The sequence below is a fragment of the Symphodus melops genome (assembly GCF_947650265.1).
Source record: "Symphodus melops genome assembly, chromosome: 4".
NCBI lineage: Eukaryota > Metazoa > Chordata > Actinopteri > Labriformes > Labridae > Symphodus > Symphodus melops.
In genome coordinates, this window is record NC_136694.1 from 11,309,940 (window position 1) to 11,334,192 (window position 24,253).

The window sequence follows — 24,253 nt, forward strand, 5'->3', positions numbered from 1 at the left end:
CAAACTTAATTCTGGTCTCATAAGTGATTTATATTTTCCAAACTGCACGCCTACATATAAATGGTTGAAAACAATTGAACACATTTCACCTTTGATATTTTTTTTTTATTATTTTCAAAGTATGTGCAATGTGAAATTCACAGTTGAGCTTAACCACCACCATAACCCAATAACAGACAAATGGGCGAAACAAAGTGAGGAGAATGAATGGAGAACACAATGAAATAGCACCAATAAGCTATGCATGTACAGTAGATGACCAGGATGAGCAATATGTATTGCAGCCCAAGGCCACTAAATCTTGAACAAAGAGTAGATTTTTTTTTAGCTTGTTGTATGACAAGACTGGTGTTTGAAATGTGACATCACTATGGAGTTCCTCCATCCATAATGCTTAGCTTCAGTGAGAAGTGAAAAGAAATACTACTGTACAACGGAGGGGAAAAAAAAAAATCAAAAAAAAAAAAAATCAAAATGTAGCACTCGTGCAGGTAATCTTTTTTTCTTTTTCTTAACTGAGCAGGATTACTCTACCATAACTAAATAGGTACTAATTACACAAAGTAAAAGGAAAAACAGCCACTGGAGAAAACAGAAAGAAAATCACATCTAATTTTTTTTCAAGTTATAAAAGAAACTGAAGAGAAATTTAAAAAACTGTGCAAGTACAGCAAACCTATAGTACAGTATAATACACATAACAAAAACATTTAAATACAGTACTGTGTATCAGTAGAAATCCTGAGAGTTCTCCGTTCCTGGTTCTTAAATGGCCGTTTGTAGACGCATGGATGAAGCTCAAACCATTAGTCGCCCATGATGAGGGCATTGTTCAAGCTCAAGGTCAATTAAAAATCAACTCAGTCAACATTGGATCTTCTCTTGGAGAAGTTATATTATAGCTTTAAGTCCTCAAAGAATGTTACTTATCCTGCAATCATTTCCAGGTAAATCTCTGTGATGACAGCTGAGTGGTCTGACAAACCTTTAGCAACAGAGGGGCATCTGCTGTTCAGATAAAATGCAAGGGAAATGTGTAGTGCAAAGATGACACAGGGAACCTGCATGAGGAAATAGACGGCACTGAAAATGTCACACTTTCACAGGGAACGCCACTCAGTGGTGGTAATAATTCTTCTGTACAAGATTGTCAACAAAAAAACAAAAAAAGAAAAAAAAATAAGAGCAGCACCAACCATTTGTGTCCTCTGTGTGACGGCGTGTAAAACGGATTCATGGCTGTTGGATGAGTAAGCACATGACCCAGAGCTCCCTTTAGTGGAGTCTGTTTGTTCGGTAGGGTGCCGTGTGAAGTTTGCAGATGTGGACAGTGAGTCAGTGCAATGCTGAATGTGACTTTCAGATTTTTCTTCATCAGGAGGAACAGTTTTCTGATTTGAGATGCCCCTTTTTAAGCCACAGGCACAACGGCATCCCAAATGATCTGCACTAAATGACGCATCACTTCCAGCCTGCACCCATGCAACAGACGCACAATCATTATTGGATTTACTGTGATTTTCAATAGCAGACACAAGCACAAACAACAATCAATGCACTTTTACTAAGGTATCATAACGTAATATAGCCTAATCACAGTTCCATGACTTATTGCTACCACAAAATTATTTTCAATGTTCAGATCAACCTTAACAAGACCTCAAATGCTTATTTGGCATTGGAAAGGAAGGCTCTTTTAAACTTTGCAAAAAAATGATAAACTAACAACCTTGATGCCCAATGCTGAACTGAGCTTTTCACAAAGCTGCTTCGTTGACACAATGGCCTGACATGTCCCTTTTCTCCTTATCATATCTCTGGAGGTTCTGAGGTAAGCCTGTTAGCTGGTCTGAACTTTCCACTTAGTGTTGCAACAAAATGTGACTCCGTCCTTATTTCTCCAATGTGGAGAGTGAGCACTCTTTTCTTTTTTTTAACATTTCACTTAAGTTGTCTTCTCGCATGTGACACAAAACGGATGCAAATGCAAACTGAAAAAAGTGGGAGTCGTGAGCCCCCGTGCGACTGAATTCTCAAGACAAAACGTAAAAAAATCGCTTGCAAGCCACGCATAGTGTATTGTTTGACACACTGACGCATGTGAGAGGAAGAGAGAAATATACAAGCTTCAAGCTTCGAAAACACTAGGGTAATGTAAATCACAAGCACACTTCAAATTAAAACTCGTCTAGAAAACACCATGAAGGACTGAAGCACATAAGGAAAAAGAAAACACACAAACCTCAGAGCCAACAACCTACTTATGAGCTAAGGTACTCATCTTACCCGTATGAATATATAGTTTATATACTTATTTATTTATAGATTTATAGATATAGATTTTCACTTTATGCTGACACGTAGCATCCATATCTCCAGACCCCTCAATCGCATGCAGATCATTAGTAAAAATCACTACCTCTATATGTATCTAAAACAAAAGAAAAAGAACATGGCTCAACAATAAGCAAAAAAAACGGATAATTGCACTTATGATTCATTGTACAGTTTTGTTAAACAAACATCAGTGTGGGTAGCTGGTGCCGTCTGAAAAAAAAAAAAAGAAAGAAAATACTGCAATCTTTTAAAAGCACCCCCATTTTGATCATGTTAAACCAAAGTTTGAAAGACTTAAGACTTAACCAAAACTGGTCCTTGAGGTGCAACCCCCCCCCCCCGAAGGTTACACCAGGCACAAGGCAGGCAGGATCACGCTTCTCCCTCTGCCTCATAGATCGGGTTCAAGGAATCAGCCACCTCAAAGCACTTTCTGTAGACACTGTGGGTAAAGTTTGGCCACCACACATTCAAAATGGCGACCCAAATCCCAGAGGCGGTCTGGTGTCTCATAGACTTTGGTCCATACGTCTGCCTTGTCGTCGTACTGATAAAGGGAGTTCTTGCGGCTGGTGCGAAACACATGCTCCTCCACCATGACCTGCGTGGCTCGTACGAACAGGTGCAGCTTGCCCTGAAGAAGCATGGCCTTGATATACGGGCTTGTGGCTTGGTCAAAGGGCAGATCCCTCTTGCGGCTCCATGTGTTCTTCTCGATGTCGTAGACCTCCACAGTAAAGGTGCGTTGGTGGTTCCTGCAGATTCCGGCAATGTAGTAGATGCAGTTCTTATGCAAGGCAGCAAGACCCTGACTCCGAGGGACGCTCATTGGGGCGAGATGACTCCAGTAGTCTTTACGGGGATCAAAGCAAAAGAAGTATTCACCTGTAGAAGAGCAAAAATAAATGTAAGATAGAGCTTCAGTAAACTACATTTAAATACTCTTAGCTGTCATATACATGTCAAATAATGAAGAAAAAAAATTAGATAAACTTTGATCAAAGAGACATTAAACAAAACCCTCGTCGTGTTTAGTGCACTGTAGAGATAACACAAGCCCGATACACATAAGCACAAAACTCTTCAAAACAAACAGCTTCACTCTGACCTTGCCCGGAAGTTTTCCTGCCAGCTACTAACTACATTTTCCACAGGAAGTTGAGGTGAGCTGACCCGAGAACGCAGCAGGTTACATTTGCTGCCAAAAGCGGATGGAAGGGGGGTTATGACATTTTAATCCTGTGACCGGGGCACAACCAGAGACGCTATGATGCACTGTGTCATCCCCGGGCTTGTAATAAAACTTTTCGCTATCATTTCTGTTTGCTAGCATGTAATTCTCTCCTCTCGTGTTCATACAATGAGTATGATAAACAGTATTGATATAAAGGCAAACATTTCCATCATAATGTCGGTCTCTGTTGCTTCCTCAGCCACTTCTGCGTCGCCTTTTTTCTTGTTATGTTCACTGCTCCTAAGAAACCCCCCTCCCCCCCAACAGGGAAAGTCTTCCGCTGTGAGGTACTAATGTAAAAAAGCAACTGAGGAAACATGGAGTGCACGTGAAAACAGCCACAGTGAAACCTCGACATAAACTCACCTTGAAGAACATATATGCGGTCCCTGTACTCCACAGAACTATGAAACTCCATGGCTACTGGCATAGGACTGACTGCTGTCCAACAGTTGTCCCTGGCATCATAGCACTCTACTGATTTCAATGCATTTCGCCCATCACCTTCATATACTCGGCCTCCCAGTGCATAAAGCTTCCCGCAGCAGTGCACCAGCCTGCAGCCTATCCTTGCTCTCAGCAGAGGTGCACGTGGAAGCCATCGATTTCCTGCATGTTCATACTGCCAGAAGTCACTCTCTGCCCGATGGTCTATGGACACCTCACTGTTGCTTGGTCTGTAACCTCCAGCAATGTAGATGTCATTCTCTGAGGACACTAAGATACCGACCTCCCGGAGATCATTGGGTGGTTTGCAGAGCTTGAACACTCTTCCTGTGGCTGTGTCCAGGCAAGGCACAGTCTGCTTTTTCCCTGAGTGTTTGTGCGCGGCGTCGAAGCAGATAACCATCTCAGAAGCAGTCATACCCAGGCGTTGTGGGCAACCGTTGGTGCCAGTGAGGCGGGCTTTGGCCTCAGCAGGGTCCTTAGACAAAGACAGGGCACAAGCAAAGGGGGCAGGTATCCGACCGAGGAAGGCCTCATCCAGCAAGGGCAGACGGATGCATTGGGAAAAGACCTCAGCTAAGTGGACCTCACGGCCCGACAGGTCGTGCTCCAGCCAGCGCACAATGCTCTCGTACACATGCTCTTCCTTCTCCACATTGAGGTCGTCATTGTTTAAAATGCTAACAAGCTGCTCCTTGGTCATCTGCAGGAACTCTTGCTCCCATGACACACATACAAACTACCACAAAAACAAAAGACAAGTTGCAGTCAAATTTCAGACGAACTGCTCACAAAAAAAAAAAAGGCAAAGTTACAAGTCCAAAAAAAAAAAAGAAGAATTAGCAGGGGAATAAAATAGCAGCAGCAAGTGTGACAACATGAGGATCATTTAATTATTTATTATCTTTAAAGAGCCTCACTCTTTACTCCAGTTAAACTCACCTTCTTGCGTATATAGTCTTGTGAGCGCTCCCTCAGCTCTTGGTGCCCATAGGCATCAGCAAACATGTAGACCCCAATACAGTTCTGGGGGTCTAGCCTGCTGATCATAAACTGGGCACACTGGTCTTGCAGTGCAGGGATCTGGAAAATGCTGGCTGCAGTGAAAAGGGCTTGTACATTAGACTCAGAGAGCGTGACCCTGGATGTGTAGGCATAGTCCAGGACCAGGTGCATGGACTCAGATTCCACCCCTACAAGTCTGACCTCACGCTGGCTGCTCTCTGTAAGGCCGCTGGTGAACATGGACCTGTGGAAAACAAACATTTTCACCAAGTTAAACCAACGCAATGGAAACAAGATATTATTGTGCTGAAAATGAACCAGGAAGTTTCATCTAAATAGCTTACTATTTAACAGTTACCCTGACGCCATGCTGCATCTACAACCAAGAAAAAATAATTTTGAAAATAATTAAAACACAGATTTGTAGGAACATTTCTTACCTAAAATATGGGCTGATTGCTGCAAGGACATTTCGATGACATGAGAAAGTCTTGCCATGGTCCACTTCTACAACGATGTCTGTGAGCTGCGCTTCATCGTATAAGGCTTTCAGCTGCTGAAGGAGGTTACAGGCATGAACAGCATCTACCCCATTAAAGTTGGTGCTTGGAGGCGTCCCATTTTGTACTTGTAACAGCTTCCCTACCTCTGAACAACACAACGAAGGGAGAAAATCACATTATTAACAGAAAAAAATTGTGATTTCTATAATAGTAAACATCATTATCTAGTCTTGTACATATTAGTCTTTTATTTCCTGTTCATATTTTTATCTAATTGTTCTTATTTCATGTTTACATTGTACAGAGAGAGCACAGTCTACCGAAGTTAAATTCCTTGTATGTTAAGCTGATTCTGATTATCTTGAACATGTTGCAATATTAGATCATGTCTTACTGTTCAGTTATTTTGTTGGACAAATACTCCACTATAAACATAGATCGATAATAACAACTGTTCTTTCATATATTCATCAGAAAACCTGACAATTAACAATAACAACAACAATGTGCATGTTAAACCTACACACAAAATTACTACTACAAGTATGCCGTCTGGAAGAAGTTACTGTTATTGACTTTTGCAAAGAAGACTGAAACTGTGTTGTCGGTGGGAAAGGGTCAGTAAATATCCACCTAATCCAAGTTACTCTCTACACTGCACATGTCACCCTCTTCTAACAATTACAACTACAAACTTATCATGCACTTAACTTATTTTATCCACATCAGCTTGTGGGCCCAACTAGTTCATTTGCTAAGAAAACAAACTTTGGAGAGTCGTGTTATTTATGTGCTAATAAAGTGGTAAACATAAACGAGTACGCGAGTTGAGTTTTTGTTTTTTGTTTTTTTTTTAAACAAGTGACACCCCAACTTCATGCCTTGTTACCTATAATGTGTAATGTTTCACGTTACATTTATTTCCCAAGGGGTCCATGGACAAAACAAATCTCTCCCAACATATACCTCGTGTTGTGTGCAAAGCTAACTCATTGACAGGACAAAGGCTCGCGATGAGTGAACTGAAACTAGTCTGACCAGGTGGGAGCTAGCCTGCTAACATCGAGCAACACAGTCCAGAGACTGCTGGACCTGTGTTATTCTCTCTGGAGATTGTAGTACAACTTGTAGCACATAAATAACAAGCGCGACAGTATTTTTGGTAATTTCGAAAGTTTGGTTATAACGAACGACAGCAGTAAGAGAGCTTACGTTAGCTTGTTGACAGGCAAGCTGAACTTTTAGCGTACAGCTAGGCATGAAGCTAATGTTAGCAAGCTTTATTGAAAACATTGCGAGATTTAAAGGTCGATAAAGACTCAAATGCTTCAGGATTTAATGCTCCTAATTCAGGGAAATAAAACCACGCCTGACGTCCCGTACTTCACCGTGATAACAGTAAACTACAGTGTACCGCTTGCCTATCGTTGTGTCTGGTCATAAAAGAGTGTTTACACAATCAGCTGGAGGTGCCGAGCTAACCGGCCGAAAGTTAGCCACACAGCTAGCATTAGCTTCACACAGCTAGCGAGGCTAACGATAACCAACTCTTTTGATGAGTCGTTTAGAGCCTGATCCCCTTCAACGAGAATGCTACATGTCATGACACTTTACATCAGTCTACAAGAATAAACTCCGCGAACATGCAAACACATAAATTACAACTTTAAAAGGGCGCTATTTGAGTGAGATTACTAGACAAAACAATGAACATTTTGCTAACCTCCACTGGCAGCCATTCTCTCCAGTCTATCTCGGGGCAGACCGAGAAACGTCACTTAGTGCTCAGCGGAGCCCCGGAAACAAGGCGAAGCCAATCACAAGAGGAGCATGGATCTCCGCAGCCAATCATAATCCTTTATCTGAAATAGAGCAAAAGTTGATAGCTGTATGACATCCACACAGTAACTCAATAAAATTAAAACAACATGATGCAAAACTTCAACAGGTCGATACAAAGTATTTACTTGAAATGTTTACAAGCATAAACTTGCCAAAACAACATGTTATCTTCAGTAATTTATTTTCCTTTCACTCCACAGTCATATTGACGAGATGGTAAATAAAAAACGACCTCGAGTCAGTTCATTCAGTTATACAATACAATAAGTAAATGTAAAGGAAAGTATGCTTAAATGCTTTAATAATTTAGAGCATAGTGCTTTGTTGTAAACCATCTATTTTTATTGGACAAACATTGAAGTAATCTATTTTCACTTTATTTGAAAATATGAAAAAATGATTCAAACGTGTGCAGTTATGTTCTATTGTAGACCATTAAGAAATTATAAAATCCTTAAAAGAACATCCTACTTTATGACACTTATTTCTCTTTTGTTTGTAGTTCATGAAGTCACATGAATCCAGCATATTCCCTAAAATCAAATGATGTATTTTATATTCCTTGTACACTGATCTCTATTGTGTTATAAAGTGTATTAATTAATGTCTGTTGATTGGGTTTCTAAGTTGTTTACTTTGTTGACAGTAGGCTATGTAAGAAATCCAAAACGTAAAAAAAATATAGCTAAACCACTTCATATGTGCTACATTATGTACATGATACAGATAGGTTTAATGGAAATGATGAAAAAAGATAGATGTTTGCTGATTTGTAACAAAACGTTTTGGAGGATTAAGGTTTTTATCTGATTAGAACTTGGATTCAAATGCAAGCTTCAACCGTACTGTATATTTTTCAGCATTGGTATACTTTAATCAAATACAACATGTAGTCTTCACATCTGGGTTGTAGCTTTTTTTAATAGAAGTGTCTTCTTGTCAAAATAAATTGTGATAGATTATTTGATGTTAATCGAAACATAAATGTAACGACAATATACTGTAATTCTGGGTCAGAAGAGTTGAAGGAATACAGGACCTAGACTGTGATAGCCGAGCAAAAATGGATGATTTCACTATCACCTTTAACTCTAAGTGGGAGGAAATTCCCTAATCTTTACATTTTCTTAAAAAGCTAAAAACAACCTGGGGTCAAATCGACCCCAAAGAACACCAATGCATACAACATGTGTACAGAACTATGAAAACATTTCAACATGTCAATTTTATGTTGACCCAGATGTCCCCATTAAATTAGGAAAAGTCATGAAGCAAAAAAAAAAAAGTCAGTCATTTATGTATGTTAAACATCGAATGGCTCAAATTGACCCCAAAGATAATAGTTCGGTCTAGGTTTTTTGTAAATAAAGAACTGTTTTGTGTTCCTTTCTGATGTTCTGATGATGATAATGTTCTTTTACGTATAAAATGTAAATCCTTTTAAATATTTGAAATTGTTCATTTTTTTCCTAGGGTCATATTGACTCTGAACATAATATGTTACTTGATCACACAAATTCTCTAAGAACAATGACAGCCTAGCATGAAGTACTTTCCTTCATTTATCTTAATAATAAAAACCTGGATTATATTGTAGCTTCACTAAACTATACAACATTATATTAACAATGTTCCCTTTCAGTAAATAAAAAACACTTGTCATCTTGCATTATAAAACTAGCAGAGCTGAAGTTAAACAACAGAACATAAAACTGACGATGTAAAAGTGATAGATTCTCCTTGAGACTTTCCTTGCAGCCACACCACTATTCCCAGATTCCCCATCTCTATAAAGCAGCAAAGATTTGAAAATGATTAGATAACTCAATTAACTGAGCAAGATATGGTTTATTATCATTTACTGTTATTTAACTGAATAAGTTAGTTAAGAGTCAAATTTAGCAAAAGAAGATTATACAGTATAACGAGTTGAGAATTCTTAAACGAATACATTTTTTTGTGAAAAACTTGTTATTGTTTATTCGTAAACTAATACATAAAGAATATAGAAAACTTTGTGATAACAGTTTATTTGTATTACTTAATATGTTGGTGCTAAATTGTAATAAAAAAAATCTACAGGACTTCTTTGAAAAGGTTGCCTTGCACGCCAAGAGATACCCAAAGGACATCTATCTGTTCAATTAGAATCTTTTCAATCAATTAAACAAACTTGTATCTCACCAGTTCAAAACAAATCTAAAGACACTTAAGACCTCACTCATTCTTCAATGTTAATGGTTTTATAATATGTGGATATTTACACCTGATCTTCCTCAGGTCTAGCCATCTGTTTATAAAGTTAAGATTATACAGGATCATGTCAGCTTTAGTGTGTCAGGTTTTCACATTTCCAGAGTTTAATAAGAAGATAATGAAAGTTGTATTGATGAAACCGACACATGCCTTGGAAAATATCATGAGAAGCAGTAAAAAGGACAGTATTGCCATCACAATTGTAGCCAAGCTTATTTTCTGTTTTTCTTTTTCTTGAGATCTTTTGCATGTTTTGTCTTTGTCAGCAATGACTGCCACACAGATTTGTTCATTTATTATGAAGGGGGCAAAGGTTTTCTGTAACTGATGTCTTAAAAGGATCATAATTTAAATGAACTTTGCCATGTATGACATTTTAGCAACACTAAAGTGATTTAACACTTCATGTCAGCATTAACACACAACATAAAAATTTACTCATTCAATTTGTGTTCAGTTCATTGCCGTTTATTGAACGATCAGAGTTAGATTTTCTGGTTTGTGTACAATTTTAATATTTAGAAAACATCCATAATTTTGTAACAGAAATGTATAGTGGAGCTGTTATCGACTATCCCTTTTTCCTTTTTTTTTAGCTTTAGGCTGACATAATCAAAATTTGAAACAATGTAGTAATGACATCATCATTTAGTATTTGTATTCAACTCATCAACAACACAAGAAATTACTCAACTTAGTAGGTGCAACGCTTTACTTTCACATAAACAAATACACAAGTGATAAATCTTATCATCAATAAAACATCTCATCCACAAGTGGTTCAGTAAAACATTTTTATTTATTTACCAATTAACATTACCTGAACTGCATATCTCAGACTGTTTCACTAACAGCTATTATTAATGCCCTATGTCTTATGCTCTGTGGTTGTGGATGATTCATTGCGATCCGAGTGATCTATCAGAACTAAGTCTGGGGTTTTGCTGGGCTGAGTTTTTTGACATTCAATACATGTGGCAGCACCTGTGGCCTCACACTGTCAGGAGAAATAAACAAATAGATTTTTATTGAACTCTACAATTGCAGTTTAATTGCCATGTATATTAACATGATGTTAATTAGATATTATTTGAATTTAAAAATGTGTAAGAATATTTACACTAGCCTGTCTGAGGATGTTAGGAAGTGAATATTCACGTGCTGCTGATGTTTCCATCTGTAGCCAATGTCTCTCTCTGTCTTCTTTGAGAGTTGACCTGATTGTCTCTAACCACCTTTCTCTTTCTGCCTCTCTCTCTGTCCCATGTTTTTGTCCTAAGTGGTTACAGTAGATGGCTGCTGACCAATAAGCCTGGTTCTGCTCGAGGTGTTTGCCTGTCTACTGTTGCAAAGAGATAGCATTGTGTTTTGAGTAACAGTTTATACAAAATGTAAGGTTAAAAATTGGATTAAGATATTTGCCAGAAATTATTACCCTGCAGAGGATACTTCTTTGCCACAGTACTGAACAATAATGTGGACCGCATATAAAAAGTGACGATACACTTCATGACACAAACTTTACCCCATAGACACTTGAAGGCTCTCAAACAAAACTTGAAATGCAAAGTCTACATTTTAGACACTACATTCTTTTCTAAGTGTATTTTAAATTCAGTCACAATAAGGTTTACAAAAATGTGTTGTTACTGTTCAATTCTTGACACAGTGAACATTTTCATAACTTTTTGATACCCATACTGTCAGCAGCAACTTGCGTAGTACACAGCTAACACTGTTAGCTGCATGCAGATGGAAAAATCTGCAAACTAAAGGAAACACTTACTATAGAACCATTATCAGAACTTTGCAGACTAGAAATGCACCTCAATACTGCATAACACTGTAAAATGACAGAGGGGCAGACAAATAAAAGTTCAACTGCAATCTTAGCAATCGATTTCACTTTTTTTTCCAATTTCTTTCCACTCAGCCACAGTGCGGCCTGTGAAATTGGGCCTATAGCGACTGTTGAATGAGAGAAACGGGCTTCCTGGGGTTGCTGCTATTTGATGATAACTGTGGTTTCTGTTTACGTCTTTACGCCTGTCTCTGTTTGATACATTGAAAAATGATCACCTGATATCTGTACTTTCTTCTTCATTCCAATCTCATGCAGAGTTTTCAGTCATCCACCATGTATTTTTTTTTTATTAAATTACACTATCTCAGCCTGCAAAATACTTGGTGATAGTACCTACCAAATTAGAAGAGGTGTCTGCAGAAATATTCGACGAAATCGTTGGAATCTCACCCTTATAGGCCTCTCCCCCTTAGGGTAAACAAAAAGAAGATAAATGCAGATCTGTGATAGGTGAGTTCTCATCTTCTCTATAAGGTCCCTTTTGGGTTGTGAGTCAGCCTAATGCAATCTCTTTCTTGGGACGATGACAGAAAGTGCAGGGGGTTAAATCGTGGAGTCCCTTGTTGGCTGTGATTGAATTGCAGAAAAGCAGAAGCATACAGGACTAGATGGGATGCATGAGGAATTAGAGGCAGGGGGTGTAATTGTAGTTTAAATGTGTGTTTCTGTCAAAGATGGAGGTAATGGGTTATTATACTTCCGGGGGCCTGTGAAAGAATACCTGCAGATGTTGGAAGAAGCTATACGGGCTCCCCCCATTCTGCTACTCAGGAGGAGACAAATAGGAGCACAGTGGGAGGCTGCTGTAAATACAGACCTGGAGGCCGTTCCCAAATTTTAAAAGTCCCATTCAATCCCTTTGCCTCTGACTTTCTTTCTCACTAACCCCACCTAAGGAGCTGCATGAGCAGATGGTCTGCGGCTCCCTAAAAGCACTTTAACACACAATTTCACCCTGACGTTTCAAACTGCCGACAAAGCTTTTTCTTAATGGTTGTTGCTTAACTTCAGATAAGGGAGTAATTTTTCTTTTGCTGGTGACCTTTTATTGTCAGTAAATCATTAATTTCAACAACGTATATATGTTTTGGTTCTGACAAAGACTCTGATTATAAGATTGTTGCTAAACTTGTAGCCCATGAGGCTAGAGAAAAGCAGCTGGTTAGCTTGTTTGTTGTTGGCATCAAATAATCTTGCTGTGTTGTAAGATTCAAACAGTACTGTATACTTATATTGCTTTGGTGGATATCATAACATCCATTCCCTGAAAACCCATGCCCAACCAACATTTAACACTTCATATATGTTATAACAGTGTGTTTTCTCTAAAGATGAAACCAACACAGAAAGATAACTTTAGGGTTGAGAGCGCTGGGAGGATTTTCCAATTTGAACCTATCACAGGGTACTGTTCCCCCTGTTTAATACTTTGGTCGTGTCTGAAAACATGTACTCATTCACTGTTTCTTACTTGGATATAGGAACATAATTTTAGAGGATATTTTAATATAGCTTGTCAGAAAAGATAGATTTAATAATTAACTGTAGGCTAGTCTACTGTCATAAGTGTGATTTTAATCTTCTCTTTCACTTGGTAAAAATATACTCCAAAAATGGTCACGAAACAAACATACTATGCAATCCCTACTGTGTCCAAGCGTGTTTGACCCTAAAGTCTATTTTTGTTCACCTTTGTTTGCTCCGAGGTGTGCTTTGGCACGATACGGTTGCTCTTGCACAAGCACACAAACGGATATGCGATGTGATTATGTCGTATTCATCTATTTATTTGTTTATTTGGGACAGTGCATGTTAATGAACAGCTATACCAATTACAGCTGTAAAAGATGCCAGATTGTAGCAGAAATGCTAGTTTCCATATTTTGTCCCATAAGCAGGTAACAGAGAAAGACACATTTCAGATCAAATACAAATAGAAAGCCTAGTCAATGTGATTCTACATCTGGGAGCTCATTTTAGGTGATAGCGGCAATGGGATCACATTGGTCCAATGCAGAGGTCAAGTGTTTACCTAAAATTTGAGCCAAATATTCAGAGAATGCTGGGTAAAACCCAGACGACCTGAGAGGTCTTATTAATATTGAGTTCAGGCCACAAGGGGACTAGGGTGCCTCAGCACAGTACAGGGACATTGGGCCTGGTGTAAGTGTGCCCATAGCCCTTAAATATGAGAAAGGGATGTATTTAACTCTGAGCAAGTAGTAAACTAGTCTATTACCCGACAAAATATGTATATTTTTTTGTAAAGAAAAGTTGTCAGGTTAGAGATATTGTATATTTATGGTTTCATACTCTGAAAAAAATCCTCAAATGTCCAGTCTGATGCAATCATAATGGGTGGACCTGTTATGTGCTAATAAAAAACATTCAAGTTTTCATAGCTGTGAAAAACAAGGCAAACTGGGTTTCAGCATTGAGCAGCCCAAAAAGGAAACGTTTTCTCTTTTTTTGTTGACACTAGGCTGAACATGTGACTGTGTTGATAACATTAGATGAAAGCTTGTGTGTTTTGATCTGCCTGCCAAAAGAAACCACTGTGACTAGTAGGAAACCGGGGCTCATATTGGCAGTAACTTTGGGGACAGTTTCAGTAAGCTGCTAGCTGGGTGACCGTGCATTGTCTGCCCTTCAAGTCGTAAAAGCAAACAAATAAGGCTGCACCGCCTCCCACTGTGAGGTCGAGTCATTTGTTCCACTTGTCCGGCTGATGGATTTGGTTTTATAAAATTTGGCTTTATTTAGCCTCCTGCTAATTAGTTAAGGGAGGGCAAAAATATGCACTCCACAAATTGTGTCCATTTTGACTATAGCCTCTGTTGTTTCTCCTTCTAAATCGTCCTCCTGTGGTCTTCTTCACAGACCTGTGCGTTCACAGCATGGCTGAGCACTCTCTTTGTCAGTGGCCGGAAGGCTCAAGACACCCAGCGGGAGATCTGGGGCTCTAATAGCATGATCGGATTAAAGAGCTCCCCTGGTGTGTGCTGCCATGCTATGCCATGCCATGCAGTGTGCAAATGCTTTGCCTGTCATCAATATTGAGGCAGCAGCGCAGAGAGATCTATCAGCAAATCCGATTGCATGCAGAGAAGTCCGAGGTCCCCGCAGAAAAGGCTGGGACAGGCTCTTTTTATTCCCTCTCTCTCTCTCTCTCTCTCTCTCTCTCTCTCTCTCTCTCTCCCACTTTCTTTTTACATTATTTTAGTCCCCAGGAGAGTATTCTCCATCATGTCAATGTAATGTAGCACACAGAGGCAATCATGCAGCCTCTCTCTGGCCTCAGGGCTGCTTGCTTGAAGGAGAAAATGCAGCTTTAGCACTTAATCATCTCAGCCATAGCTCCTGCCACAGTCTATGGGAAGGTTTTCTACACAATATAAAACCAGATCCCTCATGGTGGGCTCGCTGTTGTGTGTCCCCTGTGGTTGGGGGCTTTCCCCCTCCATATCACCTCCTTTTCCTGACTCAGGCCTGTTCTTATATGTCAATTGAATCCATGTGGAAAAAGACCTCAGCTGGGCGCAAAGTTACCTGCAGACACCTGCTGCAACATTTGGATTCATGAATCCCATCTCCGCTCTGAGCAGAGCTCTGCAATCAGAGTCATTCTAGTGTGATCAATGCAGAGCTGCTGAGGAAAAGCATGCATGCCAAAGCAGTGGCATGTTATTGATATTAGCTTCCATGGATGCCAGACATCACTGTTTTATGCTTCAAGGCCGCAGAGTTCATGTGTGATAGGAAACAGATAGAATTCAGCCTTGTGTGTGTCCAAGGGAAGCAAGAGACAAAAAAAGTAATATGTGAGTGTGTGTGCATAGAAATGAACAGGGAGGTGTGTGTATTATCAAGTGATTGATCGGCTGCATGCATCGCTGCAAGGGAAGACATAGGGAGAGGTCAAACAAGACTGTTCCAAATAGACCTGTCGGAATCAGCCTCAGGGAGGTCTAACTGGTTAGACAAGGGCGATACTTTTCTACTACAAGTGCCCTTGCTTTACTGTGCGTGGACCGGACAAGCTTATGTATTATTCACTGGTCTCACTGGGTGATAAATGAGAGACCTCCATTGCAGAAGCAGTCGAATATTCACCAGCACTTGTCTTTTTAATCCCATGACTGCAGGCCAAGTCGTTGAATTACTGAGCAAAGCATAACATAGCAGCCCGGACTGCAGGGAGAAAGCTTTTTTTTATATAACCAGGAGGTTTATATGTTTGTTTGATGAATAAGTCAGTTTTTAAGGACATATTTAAAAGCAGCACATGTGGGATTTATGTTACAGATTAATCACAGTTATTACTAACACAGTGAATGTTTGCTGGAATCATTTTTTATGTAAGTATTTGCACACTAATTTATGAGTCTACTCCCAGTTGCATTTGAAGGAAACATGAAAGCAAAGAATTAAAGCATTAAGAAGTATGGTTGTATTTTTAAACTGCCCCATCAAAACAAATGTTATGGCAATATGTTAGTGAATAAATCCTGTCAAGTTGCATTTGCTTTGTGATTTGTTTTTAGCAGATGTCTTTTATACTGTTCTATCCTCCACACTGGAAGAAGGACTTTTTGGGGTTGCCATGACATTTAACTCAAAACAGATTTTTTACTGTGCTCTTAGTTGAAAAGAGAAAACCAAACACTATGAGTCTCTTGATTTTGTCTCACATCCCTTTCCTGTTGGGGGATTTGACTCTTTATTGAAACAATATTCTAAACAAGAGGGGTACATTTAAGTTAAAACTATGTTATGCTTTTGTTGGAAACTTTACAGTCACAGATTTGAACATAATTAGAGCTCTAATGTGGCACATGTATGATGTGACTGAGGTGAAAAACTTCAGAGCCCATGATTTTAAGAACATGTCAATAAGGGCAAGAGAGTGGACGTCATCAACACAGATACTACTACCAAGATCATTAAAGGTGCTATATGTAGCAGCTTTCAAAAATACTGCATTTGTAGTGGTACGCATGGCTGTCAGGAGAACTGCACTAGTAACCTGTTGTTCGCTCACCCTTGCATGCTCGTCATATGTGCTTGTACGGCATCAACATCGGCCCTGAAACACCGGATATTTACTGGCATAATGTTTCCAAAAGGAGGTAAGTGGTCATACACGTGAGAGTCTGTGAAGGAGTTTGTCACAGGCTGGAGCTTTGGCAGAGAGAGAGTGAACATTTACTTTGCCACATCAGTTAGATGTTTGCTTATGAGTGGGCGAATATGACTTTTTCGTGTAAAAAGTTACTTACTTATGTAACTTGTAGCTACACATAAATTATTTGGCCGTTAGGTAGTTCACCTGATGGCCATGCAGTATCGCTATAAATAATATTTTTGAAAGTTACACATAGCCCCTTTAAATTGTTCATTTGTTCCTGTCATGGGATTAACAAACTCGGCAGTAAATAAAATTAGCATTACATACCCATAAACACATTCAGATTAAATTAGCAAAATATAAAAAAGTAACTTTTATCTTTAACTTGAAAAATGAATGCATCCATACTGAATGCATATTTCAACTGTGGGAGGAAGCCAGAGAGAGCCCTCGTATGCCTGAGGAGAACATGCAAATGCCAAACAGAGGGGACCTGTCTGATGACGATTCAAACCTTGAACCTCAGAAAGAAGCTAATGCAGCTATATGAACACATTTTAGAAATATTCAAGTATTAAGTTAGAAGTATAGAATTGAAATAAGTGTTCTTACAGTAACTACTGTTGAAACTTTGAAGCCTAATCTTAATCCGTAAACCTTTGATACCAACAGATAGTTGTTAGTGAACTTTTCCCACTGGAGTTTCTTTTGAAGGCTTGTACTTTTATTGCAGAAAAATAACTCCACATTCTCCTCAGCCCTCTCCTTCATATCACAATGATTTGAAAGAAGTGAAACCTACAGTATACTATACCTGTATACTAGCAGCCTTTTGTTTTCCCCTCACTGAACCTGGATGTCTGCCATGGAGCTTTCTAGAATACTAATGAGGGTGGTTAGCGAGTCAAAGTTACTGACCTGAGGTGTCGGGATGGAGCGCAGAAAGAAGAAGGGGTGGTGTTGAATGCAGTCAGGTACCGTCTGCAACAATAAGACTGGAAATGTCAGAGTTTATTACCTCCAGCCTGGTTTGACCTCGTTTAATCGCGACCTACACTTGAGCCCTATTTGTCTAATGATGGGGATTTTCTGTCAAGATGTAAAAAGTGCAAGTTAAGTAAGGGTTTTAATGGAGTATTTTTCTGCTTATGTATTGTATATTACCCTCTTGCCTTAAGTAAATGTGGAGTTCATTTTGCTTTACTTTTTGTGTGCATGCTGGTTTATACCAAGATAGAGTTTTAAATTGGTGTTTTCTCAACGTCTAATTCTAATGGCTTCATCAATTTGTGTGTGTGTGTGTGTGTGTGTGTGTGTGTGTGTGTGTGTGTGTTATGAAATCTGAGTGATTGATTGATTACTCAAAAGATTTTGTTACAGGATGACATGGGGTTTTTTTTTTATCTTAAAGAAGACTTGAAGTTCAAACCCATACTGTTGTTTTTTACGGGATATTATTTGTATGTCAGTTCTCTGGGTTTTTCGACCCAGGAAGAACAACTCTAATCCCTCCTCTATATCAGGTCTGAGCTTTCATGTGGGACTTTTACCAGCCCCCTGTAAGCCATGTGTTTCATTTGGCTCCTCTTCCCCTGTCTCTCCCTCCACCTGTCCTCTTCTGTCTCGCGTTTTGTTTCATTTTGCCGTCGATTATGTTCCTTTCAGCCCGTGTCTCCTATTTTCTCTGCCTATCCTCTCTCTCACTCTCCAAACTTCTCTAACTTCATTTAAATTCTGTCCCATCCTCTTCTCTCTCCCTCTCTCTCCCCTCCTCTCCACAGGTGGTGAGGCCAGAAACAAAAAAAACAACAGGAAGAAATAAAAGGGAAAAAAAGCAGTGATCCCCCCATTCTCTGCTCCCAGTGCTTCTCCATGAGCATACTGATCTTTTTGGATTGTCAGGCGATTAATGTAGATCACTGTTGCTATGAGGAGCCTCTCTGTTATAAACAATGCCCTTTCATGAGCTGGGAGATAACCCCCAAGCTTTTTTGTATCAGAGGAAGAGTAATTACCCCCCATGCAAGTATGCAGCTAATCTGTCTGTGCAGCCACGGATTCTTTCTCTATAGGCAATCAGTTAGAAGAGGTTTCCCCTATTTCATGTTCTTATAAATTATAGAGAGAAACTCTATTTCTCAAAATGCAAATTTGTATCACTGTCCAATAAAAGCTGTTCAACAACTACAATATTTTTATAGACACATAAATGGTGTAAGAATAGATTAACATTTTATAAAATATAATGACAAAAAACCTGACATCTGATTAGGGATTGAATTTATATTAAAGGGATACTTCACCCATTTGCATGAAGCTGTGTATCATTAGAAACATGGTAGTAGTGTTGAATGGTCATGAATCCAACCATTCAACACTACTACCATGTTTCTGATGATACACAGCTTCATGTAAATGGGTGAAGTATCCCTTTAAGGAAGTAGATGAAAAGTAACAAAAAACTTTACTACAAGACTAAACTTTACCAAATTACATCATTAAAAAAAAAAACATAAAATATTCAGCACATAAGTGGCAACTTGATACGTTTTGCACTTGTTTTTCCGTTTCATGTGTGACTGCTCAAGTATAAAATATGTTTTGAGTTATAATGGAAGTTGAGACTTATTTGATCCTCTTTTCCTAATCTTTGAGACACATCCTCATAATACATATTTCCTACCTTCGTTCCTTCAAGTGATTCATTCATTTGTGTTTCCATAAAATCTGTTTATTTGACAAAGGTGCATTCTGGTTTCTGACTGAAATTGAACAATTACTGAGCAAAAGGTGTTTGCAAGAAGGTGCAGGTATTTAAAAAGAAACCACGTCGTTCAGCCGAGTGGTTTTCTTTGGAAGAGCAACATTGCCATCTATCTCGGAGTTACAGAAATGCAGACATGCTGCACTAACCCACATTGAGCTGCAGAACGCAGATTTCTGCAGATAAGCGCTTCTGAAACAAAATGAAAAAGGCTTTTCCCGACTTCAACATCTTTTTAAAACAGACATTTTTCATACACTTTGTGCCTGTTTAGGTTTACACTTTAAGTGCTATAAATGGAAGTGGATAAATTGTATTGGAAACCAGTCAGGAAAAAAGTGATACATAATCCCAGGTAAAAAAAAAGTTGAACCGAAGGGTGCCACATATTGTATGGCCCTGCTATCTGACATCCCTCATGCGCGTAATGTTACCAGTTTGGCCTTGCAGTGCTGCACAGTCGGCCTGAGATTTATTCCTCAGGCTTTCACTCCTCAGGTTTTGTATTTGCATGGGATGCGGCGATCCTGCCACTTTGTTGAATAATAATCCTGCTCTAATTCAGCTCACCAAATGTCCCACTGGTTCCTCACAAGAATGTGATTTAATTTCTCCTGGCTAAATTAGTCTAGAGTGTCATTTATTGAGTGGCCCATGCAGCTCATGCGTTCTTTCTGTAACGGTGTCACACAAGAGTGTGTGATGCATGACCTTTATTAGCATGTATGCAAACATAAAGTGCATCCATCCACACACAGAAACACAGGCAGTGAATGCCACAGAAATGTGTCATTATGATGATAGAGAGTAGCCTTCTTCCTTAATCTTAATTTCATGCATAATGTCACAGATCTGGATGCAACACAAACTGACTTTATTCTCCCCCTGAATCCTAATTCCACATTCAGATTGGTTTAGTTCGGAGACGCCTCAGCGAATCATGCCCCTAATTAATCAGAATGATGCATCAATTTCAACTTCCTTCTTTTCATTCCTTCACATAAGGCATGGATGAGGACACAGAAACACAATCAAAGCAAAATAAGCACCCAGAAGAGTACAGACATTGTCTATTTCTTACATAGCATTGATAAACCCTCTGCACACTCAATGATCAGATGAGTTGTTTTATTTCAAATAGAACAAATATACAGGATAAAATGTAAAAATGTAATTTACTAAGTCGCCTATTACACCAAGCTAAGTCCACCACTCTTCTTTATTTCATTAACTTAGACTACCTCTCCGGCTCTTCTCCCCCCTCCCTCCATCCTTTTCGCTCTTCAGCTCTAACAGCCCCTGACAGCAGGAGATGAAATAGAAATTTTGATATCAAACACCTACACAAAGAAGTGCTGACCTTTGATCAGCACGCCGTTTGATGTTGTGACATGAAATTTGCATCATGGGAGCCTGGGCAGCGGACGCTATACGGCAAAAAAGGGGCTAATGCCAGAGCTCTGTCAGAGAGCGGCGAAGGTCAAGGGCCTATTAGGAAGGAACAAGCCCTCTAATCCTGCACGAGGGCCCTGCATGGCATTTGATGTTCAAAACACAGAAATGGAATGGAAAATTGAGCCCAGAGAACAGAGCAACCACTGTAAGAGTATTCATTACGTATTAGACCGAGTGAACGGGGAAGGAAGGGTATTATGGAATTACTTTTTGGTATGATGTTCTTAACCTTTATTTGTGAGACAAAACGACACTAAAGCATAGGTATTGCTGCAAGGAAAAAGTGCACGTTGTGTTAAACTATTCACAAGGCAATGTATAAAAAGATGAGCACCCTCTACTAGGTTTAGTGTGAAGTTAGTGTATAACATATGGCACGCTCCATCTGAATGTTGTCTATTGATCTGCAGACAGGTGGATGAGTAGAGCTCTGTAGCAGTTTAATTATTCAAGCTGGCACGTCATTTTTCATGCCTGGTGCAGTATCTGAAGACCGAAAATAAACCTGTCGCTCCCACTGTCTGTCTTTTCATCTGGCCATCAGCTTGCAGCCTCATTACCTACACTGCACAGCACAGGTGAGGGGAGGGGGAGGAGGGAGGGGAGAAGCGAATACAGATTTACACACACTCTATGTCTCTTTTGCTAACAATAGTGAAAAGGTGTGACGCACTATGAACCACAATGGTTTCAGTTTATATCGTCATCTTTCCTTTGGCCTGTAATCAATATTTCAGTTATGTTTTTTTGTCCCACACTTTCAAACATAACTCATTATTATTTATTTAATTTTTTTTTTTTTTTTTTTTTTGGGGGGGGGGGGGGTTAAGCTTCATTTAATGGTCCTTTCATTTTGACAATTCAATACATTTTCATACTCGATATGACTAGTGTTCATGTTTTCCCATTCAGAAAATCCTTGTGGTATACATGTTTGTGAGATCATCATCAGAGAGCCAAAAAGAGTAATTTGCATTCTTAGATCTGTAAAAGAGCAGGAAGTGAGCCAAATAACAGGAAATTACTATAATGTTGCATGAATAATACACGACTGCCAATGAATAACGTTTGTATTTTCATGATCTTATTTGTGTGTGGGTTCTATGGCTAGAGTAGCACTTGGTCTGCATGTTTGTAGATGTCTTAGTGGGAATCCAACCCAGTAACTGAGGTCACAGGGAAAATAACAAAATAGAACTTATCATATTTCCACTAATGGTTTGGTTTGCTTTTGTAGGTCAGGTTAAAGCAAACAATCCCTGCTGTAGACCCCTATAGAGGAAACTTGGTAATGTGCACAATACAATGGTTTTGTTGAAGAAAAAATGCAATAGGGCCATACAGGCTGCCCCATAAGCTAGACAGATTTCTGAGCACCAGGGACTTTGAGTCTATTTATTTATTTTTGACCCTACCACCAAGGCAGCCAGTTTTGATTTGTCATTCGTTTTAGTTGTTTTGAAGGATAAGCATTTTCCCAATAAGACGCATAGCTGACTTGACTGGTAGACTGTTTGTCAGGAGTCTTCCTCCTCTTCCTCCATTTTCAGCCTGTTGTTTGGTTGACTGTAAGTTACGTTTAGAGAAGGGACCGATCTAACCTTATATCAGTATCAGGTATTGAAGCAATTTAGGCATCAGATATCAGACTGATGGTTGCAATCCAGGCCACTGATCAAGAAATAGGGTTGGAACATTCTCAACTCGTACAGTCACTCTGTGAAGACATTCAGAAATGGTCTCCATGACAACGTTCAGACGAAATGGAAGAGCTCTTTCAATATGACCAAAAGTACAATTCTTCCACTTCTGTTGAAAAGATTTAATCTGAAAAACCGGTTGCTGCTTCCTGTTTGTATGTGAAGCCAGCCCAATGCAATGCAATGCTGGGTTTACTCCAGCTTTGTGTAGCCTTAAACGCAATACCAACAATAAAAAATAATATTTATGATATAAAAATATTGAAATCAGTATCGTATGTATGTCTCGGAATCAGATCGAAACTGAAAAAAAGGGGATCGTGCATATCTAGTTTGGTTGAGAGAACATTTCCAGCATGGCGATCAACATTGACGAGCTTCCAGAGCCCCATGCACTAAGAAATAGAAGACAATACTCAGGCTTCATCTTCTATGATGTCTTTTTTATCAATCATGGCAAATCCTTAGGCCTCGATGTTATAACGTTACATTTTCATGAACATTTTGTTTCACAACTACATACTGCTGTTTTTCTTGTAATACACCACACTCAGCAATTCTCTTCTTATAAATCTTGAAGATTACATTTTATTATTTCATTAGACTCAGTAAGTAGAGGCAGTAACTCATGCCATGACTTATTACCGAACTAAACTAGCCCCCCATATACTCTCTAGAAAAACCTTTGGTATGTGGAGATATTGATAGTTTTCCCTCAGAGGAAATCAGCAATTCTTTATGTCTCAACAATCTTGGAGGAGTGATAAAAAAAAGATGCTAAATACCGAACACAATATAACACTACCTAACACACCATATTTCCTGACTCCAGAATAAAGAAAGGCTCTTTAGGTCAGACATTTTTAAGACTCAGGAGTTTGTTGGCCTGGTCAATAATTTCGTTCTCTGTAATTATCTCACCAGTGCGCTCATTAATTAAACGTTCAAGGCTCATTTCCAGTGTTGGCTACAGATGCCTGTTCTGTGGGAGCATCCAGAAAGGTGAGGCTGAGGGGGGATGGGGATGGGGCTTGGTGGGGGGCTGGGGGGGCTCTAATTAATACTCTGTCTCTCTGTCTAAGGTTGGCTGCCACTCGCTGAGGGTAAAATGCAAGCGTTCTGTCATCTGACACCTCACCAAGTGGGAGACAAACGAGGTCTTTGGCGGCCAAATCGATAAGTTCCTCTGATGAGCCAAATTTAGAGAGTGCTGCTTCTGCTTTGAGTAATCCACTAACACTCCTCAGTGTAAAGACTTTCACAGAGAACTTCCTGCATTCATCTGGATGAAGGAGACAAAACACACGAATAAGCAAATGTAGAGAAAGCTTTTGAGGATCAGAACACCAAAAACATTCAGCAAACCACCGAGAGTCATCAGAAGTTAGCAAACACAAAAAAAACTTTGGATGACTTCATCGGTTTTTTAGTCATACAAGTACTTTCAGGGGCTGACAACGTTTGACAGTGTACCAGCTTAAAAAAAGGTGCTTTTCTCAAAAGTCAATCAATTGGTTATCATGAAATTGTATTGACGTTGTTGATTTCCCTCAGGAATAATTTCAAACTTGTCCCTGGTTTTCAATTGAATCAAATAACGATAAATGTAAAAATGTGATATATATTGGAAACATGCTAGCATGCTGATGCTGTACCAAGGTTATAGCTGTTGAAATACAGAGTGTGAAATAAATATCTATGGCTACTTTATGAACAAC

At 39.2% G+C, this 24,253-nt stretch overlaps 1 protein-coding gene across 1 annotated transcript; it reads right to left on the reverse strand.

Annotated features, from left to right (window-relative positions):
* Positions 1 to 83: 83 nt before the first annotated feature.
* Positions 84 to 7,360, reverse strand: kbtbd8 (kelch repeat and BTB (POZ) domain containing 8). The gene is made up of 5 exons (XM_079341459.1): positions 7,250 to 7,360; positions 5,464 to 5,671; positions 4,961 to 5,267; positions 3,938 to 4,757; positions 84 to 3,222 (listed from the first exon to the last, which is right to left on the reverse strand). Exons 1-5 carry the CDS (start codon positions 7,263 to 7,265, stop codon positions 2,759 to 2,761), a joined length of 1,815 nt encoding a protein of 604 aa, XP_079197585.1. The 5' UTR covers positions 7,266 to 7,360; the 3' UTR covers positions 84 to 2,758.
* Positions 7,361 to 24,253: the final 16,893 nt, after the last annotated feature.

Bases quoted from the DNA above. Each gene is read 5' to 3' on its own strand.
- kbtbd8 (XM_079341459.1), bottom strand. The intron at 5,268-5,463 runs GTAAGAAATGTT...TGTTTTCCACAG, and splicing joins GCAATCAGCCCATATTTTAG to GTCCATGTTCACCAGCGGCC. The intron at 3,223-3,937 runs GTGAGTTTATGT...GCTCTTCTACAG, and splicing joins CCGCATATATGTTCTTCAAG to GTGAATACTTCTTTTGCTTT.